At 33.8% G+C, this 12,721-nt stretch overlaps 1 protein-coding gene across 1 annotated transcript in view; it reads left to right on the top strand.

Moving 5' to 3' along the window:
• LOC139842247 (uncharacterized) overlaps window positions 1–10,964 on the top strand; it is a 49,056-nt gene extending 38,092 nt beyond the window's left edge. Inside the window, exons 5-6 of the mRNA XM_071832414.1 lie at window positions 10,043–10,272; window positions 10,887–10,964. Coding sequence (XP_071688515.1) covers window positions 10,043–10,272; window positions 10,887–10,964 — 308 coding nt within the window. The remainder of the gene's footprint in view (window positions 1–10,042; window positions 10,273–10,886) is intronic.
• The last annotated feature ends 1,757 nt before the right edge of the window (window positions 10,965–12,721 follow it).

Raw genomic sequence — 12,721 nt, 5'->3', positions numbered from 1 at the left:
CGAGAGGAACTACACCACTCACGATCTTGAACTTGGAGCCGTTGTCTTTGCGCTTAAATTGTGGAGACACTATTTGTATGGAACTAAGAGTACTATCTTCACCGATCACAAGAGTCTCCAGCACATCTTCGACCAGAAGCAACTGAATATGAGACAGCGTCAATGGATCGAGACGCTCAACGACTACGATTCTGAACTCCGTTATCATCCTGGCAAGGCCAATGTTGTAGCTGACGCTTTGAGCCGAAAGGAGAGGACGGCACCTCTTCGTGTTAGGGCTCTGAACATCACCATCCATTCGAACCTCAACAACCAGATCAGAGTAGCCCAAGATGAGGCTCTCAAGGAGGAGAACATATCCCACGAACATTTGAACATACTTGTCTCTCGATTTGAGGTTAGGGAGTCTGGACTCCGATGTTATGCCGGAAGAATTTGGGTACCTTGTTATGGAGATTTACGGAACCTTATACTTGATGAAGCCCACAAGTCAAGGTATTCGATTTACCCTGGAGCGGGCAAAATGTACCACGACCTTAAATAACAGTATTGGTGGCCGAATCTTAAGAAGGACGTTGCGACTTATGTTGGTAAGTGTTTGACTTGCTCGAAGGTTAAAGCCGAGCATCAGAGACCTTCTGGTTTGCTTCAACAACCAGAAATCCCACAATGGAAGTGGGAAAGGATCACAATGGATTTCATCACCAAGCTACCCAAGACGGTGGGTGGATACGATACTATTTGGGTTATTGTTGACCACCTTACCAAATCTGCACACTTCTTAGCGATGAAGGAGACGGACACAATGGAGAGACTTGCCCAATTATACATCAAAGAGGTTGTATCTCGTCATGGTGTACCTTTATCGATCATCTCAGATCGCGATCCCCGTTTTGCTTCTAGATTTTGGCGTTCTTTGAAAGAAGCCATGGGAACTCGTCTTGACATGAGTACTGCGTATCACCCTCAGACTGACGGGCAAAGTGAACAAACGATTCAGACCTTGGAAGACATGTTGCGTGCATGTGTCATTGATTTTGTAAAGGCCTGGGAAAGGCATTTGCCACTCTCCGAATTTTCGTACAGCAACAGTTATCACTCTAGCATTAATGATGCACCTTTTGAAGCATTGTATGGCCGTAAGTGCTGATCTCCTATTTGTTGGGCCGAAGTAGGCGAAAAGCAAATCACCGAACCCGAGGTAGTCCACGAAACAACGGAGAAGATTGCTCAGATTCAAGCTAGACTTAAGACTGCCCGCGATCGTCAAAAGAGTTATGCCGATCTTAAACGTAAAGACTTTGAATTCAACGTTGGTGATCATGTGATGTTGAAGGTTGCACCTTGGAAAGGTGTGATTCGCTTTGGAAAACGTGGAAAGTTGAACCCACGATACATTGGTCCTTTTGAAATCTTAGAACGTGTTGGACCCGTTGCATACCGTTTGGATCTACCAGCACAATTGAGCTCAGTTCATCCTACCTTCCATGTGTCAAACTTGAAGAAGTGTCTTGCTACACCTGAACTTATCATACCACTTGAGGAACTTACAATTGATGACAAACTCCACTTCGTGGAGGAACCAGTTGAGATTATGGATCGTGAGATCAAAAATTTGAAACGCAACAAGATTCCGATTGTACGAGTACGATGGAATGCCAAACGAGGACCTGAGTTTACTTGGGAGCGAGAGGATCAAATGATGCGGAAGTATCCTCACTTTTTCCCGACTCCTCCATCTACCTCAGCTTAAAATTTCGGGACGAAATTTTCTTTAACAGGTGGGTAATGTAACGACCCTGGAATTTCCAATGTTAACTATTAATAATAATTATTATTAATACGTGTGATTAAACGAATGTATGTTATTACATTTACTTGTTGCCATGATTGCCCGTACTTGACTTTAATTGCCCGAAACGTCTTTGTCACACACGAAACTTTCACGAATAATATTTTTAGATATTATTTGCATTCATGATTAGTTTTATTAATGATTTTAATTAACTATGGTTGTTAGTTAGTTACTTGGGCTTTTAATTGGATTAAATTGTTAATACTTGAACTTGGGCTTGTTTAATGATAATGGACTCATGAATATGAACTTATAAGCCCACCCTACTTCTTAGTTGGACTAGTTAGCCCATGTCCTACACTTGTAAGTATCAATTAGATGGAAACTACTTAGTTTAATACTTGAAGGAATCTAGTTACCATAATTCCCATGCACATACCTCCATTAACCACACTTTTTCAAGCTTTACAAACAAGTAACCATTAAACATTTGCCTTCCCCTTTTTTGCTGCAGAAAAACCGTAGGCCATATGGCCTTGGAGAGAGGTTTTGATTTCATTTTTTCTATTACTCTTTCACTAGTCTCATTCACTTCACACACATAAAAATACCTCTCAAACTTTCTCTCATTTCTCTCTCATTTTACTCTCTATCTTGTAAGTACCATGAGACTTTTTCTTCTCTTCTTCTCCCCTTAAAACCGTGGCATAATCACCCTACATCATCATCATTCAATTGTTTAAAACACTTGTCTTTGATTATTGTTACTTGTTTTGTTGTTATTATTTACTAGTTGTTGTTGTTACTTACTTACATGTTACAAGAATCAAACTCTTTAGTTTAATTCTTCATTTATCTTGTATTTACAAGAACACACTAGAACAAAACTCTCTAGTTTATGTTCTACATATTATATGTTTTAAAGAAAGTTCATGAGTTAAACCATACTTGAAGTTCATGAAGTAAACTTTAAAGTTTACTTTCTAAAGATCAAACTTTGGTTTGAATCTTTAAAGTATGAACAACCATGAACCTTTTACTTATTTACTTAGTTATTTCTTTATATTATGTACTTTAATTTCATGTTTGTTGGTTGTTATTGGTCAAATGTTACTAGTTAACTTTGATCTCATTAATCTTGAACTAAAGTTAACTTTAAAAGTTTAAGAACATGCAAGTAAACTTTCTATTATTATAACTTGGTACACTTATGCTAGATCTAGACTTTTGAGTCTTGGATCTTCAAGATCAAACTAAGAACTATGTTCTACAACTCAAGATCTTGATTTCATAAGTTCATTTTCAAGTTTGTAACTTATTATTAGTCTTAAAGTTCATGTATGTGTTAGATCTAAGACTTTGATGTAACTTTGGTTCATCAAAACACTTGCAACACTTAAGTGAGTTGTGCTTCATGTCTTAGACTTACACTTGGGTTATGATGGTCAAACCATTGTAAAGATGATGTAAACACATCAATGAGTTGTACACTTGAAGCTATAGGCATCAAGGATGAGAACCATGATGAACATCAAGCACCAAACTCACCGGAACCCATTATTTTTCTGCTTTCTGTCTTCTACCTACTGTTTTCTGGTTTCTCTAACAGACCAGTAGACCTGGGCTGTTGTGATTATGATTTTCAAATAGCTCTGTTCTATTAGATAACTTTTCATATAGGACTCGTCTTAATCCGAGTTACGGTTTAGGATTTATGGCCCTCCGATCGTCACTATGTCCTTTTAACGTTGTGCAGATATTTCTGACCTACTCGCACTTAGACCGTCACCACGGTCAAACGAAGACGAGTTTGCTTCTGTAAATTTTACCACACTTAAAGAACTCATATACGGATCCATGGCCATTGGTCTCACCTTAATTCAGTAAGGGTAGATACCGTGGTGACAGATCAAAGTCAGCCTTTGTTTTAAACTCTTTTCACGAACGAAACTTACTTTACGCCTTTTGTTTGATGATGAATGATGAGGACCCTTAAGACCTTATTTATATACTTTTAAACCTATTCGGACGATTTACTGATTTAGTACTATTTGACTTAGGTTGAGGATTTTCGGTCCGATTACTTGTACACTTTTCCCGACTCGACTTTACCGCTACTTTATCATTGTGAGTTATAGCATTCCCTTTTTACTTTAACTTATTTTGGGAACTGAGAATACATGCGGATTTTATGTTTTACATACTAGGCACGAGTACTTAAACTTTATATATGTGTGGGTTATATAATGGCAGAAACATTCCCTTTAGCTCAGTAACGTTTAGTCGTTGGTTTTTGAACCGGTGAATGCGAATCTTAGATATGGATCCATAGGGTTTGACATCCCCACTCGGGCTAGTAGCGCTAGCATTTAACGAGTGTTTAATACTTCGTAAACATACGCACTTGCCAAGTGTACTTTCAGGGGGTATAAACGTTAAGTTAGTTACCAAGTGCCCACGGTTAACATATACTTTATCATACTGTTTTGAAACGCTCTTTGTAGCACTGAAATCTCGTGGCCTACCTTACATACTGTTATACTTAAACTATAGCTCACCAACCTTTGTGTTGACATTTTTAAGCATGTTTTTCTCAGGTGCTTAAGGTTATTTGCTTCCGCTGTCGTGCTATTCTTGCCGTAGACACCCGCTGCTCTAGTGTTATCACCGCATGAACTACTTTATCTTGCATTCAAACTTTAATACATTTGAAACTATGTTTTGTAACGACCTAAGGGTCACATACATTTATTCATGCTTGCTATTCGTAGAAGCATACTGTTGGTGTAAAACATTTGATGTCGGTTATGACGTCACCTTTTTTATCATGAATGCAACTTCTTTTATTACAGCATATAGTACTCAACCTTGTAATGATCCTGTTGTTGATGATTCGTACACGATGGTTTTGTACGGGGCATCACAAATAAGATATATGCAATTAGGGTTTCGTGGTGAATCTGATTTTTCTATGATAACATGATATCCTACTGATCATAACTTGCTTACTCAAGAAAAACATTCGAAAAATTAATAAGTTTGCTCGAAAGAATCACTCGATTTCGTTAAGAATTGCTCCCGTTATGCTTAATTGAAGTTTTGACATAATTATGCATTGAAAACGAATTTTCTGAATTAAATGCTTATTGATTAGGAATGTGAAATGTTTACCAATTGAAATATAATTAAAAATCACTCAATTTATACTTAAGATTCATGCTAATCATATTAGTAATGCTCATGTTACGCTAGATTGATTGTTTGCGACTACTTTTATTGATTAACATATAAATGGATACAAACGACAACTTTAACTTGATTTTTTGAATATAAGCTTTTGATTAATGAAAAGTATATGATTAGTACTTCATTTTTCATGTATGTTATGCAAATTGCTCCTATATGTCCGGATAATCGCCTCCGAAAATGACTACCTGAATAAAGTCAAATATGTCTCGTATGCACAAAGTTTGGTCTAACATGAACTAGAAGTTGATTGAAGACTTGTACTTCTGATATGTTGATACTTGGATATTTATAAGCATATTACATTTGTATGTTAACATGTGAAACATTATTCTTTGTGTGCTATATGTGTCCTAAAACGATGTATCTGTATTCTGTCCAAATCGAAACGTCCGACTTCCTTTGTAAAACTTTACCAATTGGCTAAAAAAAGCTTAGATATTTTTACAACTTAAACTGTGAGATGTTAGTGACCATATACCACTGGCCATGTGTCAATTTCATTTCTCTAGAATAAATGATAAATGAAACAAAACTGTTGCGCGTGCAGATACTGGCATGGTGAAAATCGTATGTAACATGAGTTATAGAAATCATTTGAAGGAAACGCTAGAATTTTTAGAAATCTTATAACATGTTATTTTGATCTGGAGTGAACCACATTTCCATAATTTATGAGTTGTGATTTATGCTTGTTGATTAGATGACTTACGTGAAACCGGAATGATACGATAACTAGTAAATACGTAAATGATAAAATGTGATCTAAAACTTGTTAGTTAACATAAGGTTGAATCATTGACCAAGATTACATAAATTACTGAGGTGTTTGACTTTAGTTGACTTTGGTTGAAATGTCCCGTTCATATTGATTATAAACGTTCCATATTAATTGATTTCGTTGCGAGGTTTTGACCTCTATATGAGACGTTTTTCAAAGACTGCATTCATTTTTAAAACAACCATAACCTTTATTTTATCAATAAAGGTTTCAAAAGCATTACCTAGATTATCAAATAATGATAATCTAAAATATACTGTTTACACACGACCATTACATAATGGTTTACAATAGAAATATATTACATCGACCTATGTTTCTTGAATGCAGTTTTTACATAATATCATACAAACATGGACTCCAAATCTTGTCCTTATTTTAGTATGCAACAGCGGAAGCTCTTAATATTCACCTGAGAATAAAGATGCTTTAAACGTCAACAAAAATGTTGGTGAGTTATAGGTTTAACCTATATATATCTAATCGTAACAATAGACCACAAGATTTCATATTTCAATATACATTCCATACATAGAGATAAAAATCATTCATATGGTGAACACCTGGTAACCGACATTAACAAGATGCATATATAAGAATATCCCCATGATTCCGGAACACCCTTCGGATATGATATAAATTTCAAAGTACTAAAGCATCCAGTACTTTGGATGGGGTTTGTTAGACCCAATAGATCTATCTTTAGGATTCGCGTCAATTAGGGTGTCTGTTCCCTAATTCTTAGATTACCAGACTTAATAAAAAGGGGCATATTCAATTTCAATAATTCAACCATGCGTACTTGTGTCTATTTTGTAAATCATTTATTAAACATGCATGTATTCTCATCCCAAAAATATTAGATTTTAAAAGTGGGACTATAACTCACTTTCACAGATTTTTACTTCGTCAGGATGTAAGACTTGGCCACTGGTCGATTCACGAACCTATAACAAATATGTACATATATATCAAAGTATATTCAAAATATATTTACAACACTTTTAATACATTTTGATGTTTTAAGTTTATTAAGTCAGCTGTCCTCCTTAGTAACCTACAACTAGTTGTCCAACGTTAGATGTACAGAAAAAATTGATATATATTATCTTGAATCAATCCATGACCCAGTGTATACACGTCTCAGGCTAGATCACAACTCAAAGTATATATATTTTTGGAATCAACCTCAACCCTGTATAGCTAACTACCACATTACTGCATATAGAGTGTCTATGGTTGTTCCAAATAATATATACACATGGGTCGATATGATATGTCAAAACATTTGCATACGTGTCTATGGTATCCCAAGATTACATAATATATTAGAATACATGTATAATACAATATAAGTTAGCTAGGATATGATTAATATAGATTTGTTACCAATTTTCACGTTGCTACAACAAGAAAAATTATCCAATCTTGTTTTACCCATAACTTCTTCATTTTAAATCCGTTTTGAGTGAATCAAATTGCTATGGTTTCATATTGAACTCTATTTTATGAATCTAGACAGAAAAAGTATAGGTTTATAGTCGGAAATATAAGTTAAAAGTCGTTTTTGTAAAGGTAGTCATTTCAGTCGAAAGAACGACGTCTAGATGACCATTTTAGAAAACATACTTCCACTTTGAGTTTAACTATGATTTTTGGATATAGTTTCATGTTCATAAGAAAAATCATTTTCTCAGAAGAACAACTTTTAAATCAAAGTTTATCATAGTTTTTAATTAACTAACCCAAAACAGCCCGCGGTGTTACTACGACGGCGTAAATCCGATTTTACGATGTTTTTCGTGTTTCCAGGTTTTAAATCATTAAGTTAGCATATCATATAGATATAGAACATGTGTTTAGTTGATTTTAAAAGTCAAGTTAGAAGGATTAACTTTTGTTTGCGAACAAGTTTAGAATTAACTAAACTATGTTCTAGTGATTACAAGTTTAACCTTCGAATAAGATAGCTTTATATGTATGAATCGAATGATGTTATGAACATTATTACTACCTCAAGTTTTCTGGATAAAGCTACTTGAAATGAGAAAAATGGATCTAGCTTCAAAGGATCCTTGGATGGCTTGAAAGTTCTTGAAGCAGAATCATGACACGAAAACAGTTCAAGTAAGATTTTCACTCGAAATAAGATTGTTATAGTTATAGAAATTGAATCAAAGTTTGAATATGAGTATTACCTTGTATTAGAAAGTTATCTTACTATAAATAAGAAAGATTTCTTGAGGTTGGATGATCACTCTACAAGATTGGAAGTAAGCTAGCAAACTTGGAAGTATTCTTGATTTTATGAAACTAGAACTTGTAGAATTTATGAAGAACACTTAGAACTTGAAGAAAGAACTTAATAGAGATCAATTAGATGAAGAAAATTGAAGAATGAAAGTGTTTGTAGGTGTTTTTGGTCGTTGGTGTATGGATTAGATATAAAGGATATGTAATTTTGTTTTCATGTAAATAAGTCATGAATGATTACTCATATTTTTGTAATTTTATGAGATATTTCATGCTAGTTGCCAAATGATGGTTCCTACATGTGTTAGGTGACTTACATGGGCTGCTAATAGCTGATCATTGAAGTGTATATACCAATAGTACATACATCTAAAAGCTGTGTATTGTACGAGTACGAATACGGGTGCATACAAGTAGAATTGTTGATGAAACTGAACGAGGATGTAATTGTAAGCATTTTTGTTAAGTAGAAGTATTTTGATAAGTGTCTTGAAGTCTTTCAAAAGTGTATGAATACATATTAAAACACTACATGTATATACATTTTAACTAAGTCGTTAAGTCATCGTTAGTCGTTACATGTAAGTGTTGTTTTGAAACCTTTAGGTTAACGATGTTGTTAAATGTTGTTAACCCAATGTTTATAATATCAAATAAGATTTTAAATTATTATATTATCATGATATTATGATGTACGAATATCTCTTAATATGATATATATACATTAAATTTCGTTACAACGATAATCGTTACATATATGTCTCGTTTCAAAATCATTAAGTTAGTAGTCTTGTTTTTACATATGTAGTTCATTATTAATATACTTAATGATATGTTTACTTATCATAATATCATGTTAACTATATATATAACCATATATATGTCATCATATAGTTTTTACAAGTTTTAACGTTCGTGAATCACCGGTCAACTTGGGTGGTCAATTGTCTATATGAAACCTATTTCAATTAATCAAGTCTTAACAAGTTTGATTGCTTAATATGTTGGAAACACTTAATCATGTAAATAACAATTTCATTTAATATATATAAACATGGAAAAGTTCGGGTCACTACATTGGTAAGCTCGAATCATAGGGACGGATCCGTTAGGTTTGACAAGCCTCACCCTACATAACTTGGGTGCTTATTGTTCGTTACTGTAAACTATATCAAGTGTATACTTAGATGGGGTAAAAGGAAATTGCGTAATTCTAAACTATTTGTAGTGTTGATGCTTTATATTCAAGTGTTCATAAGATGTATATACTTTTTATAACACTTGGGTTGTTCGCCAAAAATCTCGTTGTCTAAAACAAAGAATTATTACTCTGAATACTATTTTTCAGACTCTGCTTTATGTTACTTAAACATGTGGTTTACAAACATCTGAAACTTGACATGGTATTGCCTACAAACATTTGAAACAGGACACACTGTTGTCTACAAACTTTTGATATGAAACCTTCGTGGTCTTATACGTTACATTTGGTTACTTAAACTTGTATTTGACAAGCAGGAGAAACAAATTTTTTTTGATGTCATACACAGTTGAAACTTGACATCGTTGTTTACAAACAATTTAAAACTTGACAATTGCTGTCTGCAAACTTTTGATATTAAACCTTGGTGGTCTTATTCTAATAAACGTTTTTCTGAAAAATCATTTCTTAAACATACTGTATTGTTTACTAAAACTTGTAGATTCACTCAACATTATTGTTGACCCGTTTTGCATGTTTTATCTCAGATATTAATTGCTCCTACTGTAGAACTTTTCTATTACATAGAAGTCAAGTCATGCACTGGGACCAGAGTTAACATCGCCGTTAATGGATTTTGACAGGGTGTTACACAATCCCCACCCGAGGTTTAAAAACCCATCCCACATCGGTTAGTGAAAGAACTTGTAAGTCCCTTATAGGCTTAAAGTAGTGGCTAATTAATGACTCTCACCATGGTTTTTAGTTGAAACCTGGAGATACTCAGTTAGTCCACTGCTTTATCTTGTGAGGGACGATTATCTCTCGGGTTGCGACTGGCACTCGGCTCATGCATCTCTTGGGGCCGATTTGCATGTCATTTCATTTGGTATCAGAACCATAGGCCTCTTGGAGTGTGACGGACACTCGGTTCATGCATATCCCAGGGGTATCCTCACAGAATGTGATGTGCACAGTGCTCGTGCATTTCTTGAGGTATGGATCCTAGGTATTAATAATATATTTTGGCCTAACGAAGACGTCGGAGATTTAAGTGAGGGAGTTTGTAACAACTCATCCAACATCAGTTAGAGAATGAACTTGTGAGTCCCTTATAAGCTTAAAGTAGTGGCTAATTAATATCTGTCTATGGAGCTATAATTGTATGTTTTTCTGTATATGCGAAAATGTGTAATTCGTGGTGTTTGGATGGACTGCACTCCGCAGCTGCTGTGGTTATCTCATGTTGCATATGAAAGGTGTTGGTAGAAAGAGTTAGATAATGTGAGGTATGACTATCATGTAAATTTAATGTAGTCTCTTTTGGTCGATTTTATGATTTGATTCTCTACCGTTTGTTGTTCGATTTGAAAAAGTGTCGTCAGATTGATTTGTAGGTGGCATGGTTCTTATCTTGCAGTTATAGTTTGTATATTCATATTATTCTGATTGCTGATGTACCACAAGTTAAACTCAACCTCACTTGGTGGTAAGTTTGGCTATGGTCTTTATTTTTATGGGCTCACCATCAACTGCTATTACTTGGGTTAGGTCGGGCTCACCGTCGTTTGTTTTTACTTTTGCTCATGATGATCGTCATCTTTTTACAGGGTCCCGATATAAAGCATGTAGACGACACATTCAAAAATTTCAAGGTCATTTACAACACTACAGCTAGGCTGAAATGATCATCACATTCCCATGATGGCTAATGAAACATGTGTTGAAACGGTGTGACGCGGATGGCTGGTTGGTTGTAGGCTGGGGTTATGGCGATCATATGGTGAATAGTTTAGAAAGGCAAAGAATATTTCGTTTATATAAGTTGCGATTACAACTTTCATAGTGCACGTGTCAGGTATATATCCTTCAACTTTCATTGTAACTACATTGTAATTATATTCAGATGTTATTGTTTAGAGTTACCGTGCAACACACGAGCTCTTAAATCTAGTATTATATAAACAAGAATTTAAAATAGCATACATGTCATTAGCACCTTATTAATAGGATATTATTCCATGTGGATTTTACAAATTTCAAATCGGATCATGGAGATAAGCACCAGACAGTTTTTATTTGGCTATTTTGTAGGGAGTTTACGTTTGTAAATTGATTTAACATTAAAGTGATGGTTTAGTTTTTTTTTTCTCCCTGTATTCAGTTTTTCGGTGAAATAAAAATCACATGAAAATTGCCCCAAACTATACCCTCCACATTTATATTGTACGTCTCTAATCGACTTTTCATCAAATCGATCTTACGAATTTGTTACCACTGCTCCGATTGTTTCACCGTCATTTCCTAACCGTCGCACAACATCTTTTCGTAACCGCCGCACAACATCGTTTAGTAACCGTCGTACAACATCGTTTCGTAACCATCATACAAAATCATTTTATAACCATCACAATTTTTAAACTTGATTCATATCACAATTGTTAAACTCGATTCATATTACGATCAATAAAGGAACTGTTGGCCGGAATTTATGTAATTTGCATCAATTGTATATGGTTAACGAAATTTGTTCATCATCGTATAATACGAATTCGTTTAAATAGCTAAGGATTGATATCAGATTTACATAAATTTCAATCGGCTGAACATCATTGACAGAGATTTAGTTGGAGGTACTAGCTATCGTATTAACTAAAAGACATCGTTAATTTCGGTATCATACATAGCGTGAATTTGATGAGAATGTATTATGCATCTTTAGAAAAAAAGAAAAGAAGTAATGATAGAGCTATAATATAATTCGTATTTGATGTATCATTATAGAAAAAATCACTCCATATGAATTTATTCATATTTATAAGTAACAAATTTATTGTTTAGTAACAATATAATATTTTTTCAATCTATTTTTACTGAATGGAGAATTTGTATTTACTAGTGAAATGAACTATGAAACCACGAATTTGTTTTAACGAAACAGTTTAGCGATAAGTTTTAGATATTTAGTGAACTTAAATACTAAATTCATTTAGTTTAATGACCCTAGGAAGCACAGATTCTGATTTAGAAACTTATTGTTGTTTTTACAAATATATTGATATACTTAACTTAATCAGAATAAATGAACTACTTTTATTCTCCCATGACCTTCTTTCAATTTTTATCACAATTACTATTTTCATTGTCATAAAAGGCTACATTACAACATTTGACTGAGACATTATTTCGTATACATATGTAACGTAATTAATCTCGTAAAGAGAACTCATATTTGAATAATAATAATAATAATATAATAATTATATAGTTTGCTTTAAAATTGAGTATTTATATTTTTAATAATAATTATTAGTAATAACAAATGTCTCATTAATTTAAAAAAAAAATATTAAAATACAATTATTATATGAAGGTTATACAATATGCTTCAAAGTATGTACATGTGTTTATGGAGTGTTTTGTAAAAGATAGTACAATTTGTTTT

This window comes from Rutidosis leptorrhynchoides, chromosome 4 (assembly GCF_046630445.1).
Source record: "Rutidosis leptorrhynchoides isolate AG116_Rl617_1_P2 chromosome 4, CSIRO_AGI_Rlap_v1, whole genome shotgun sequence".
NCBI classification, from domain to species: Eukaryota; Viridiplantae; Streptophyta; class Magnoliopsida; order Asterales; family Asteraceae; genus Rutidosis; species Rutidosis leptorrhynchoides.
Note: the sequence above shows the minus strand (reverse complement) of the source record. Positions and strands in the feature narration are given on the sequence as shown.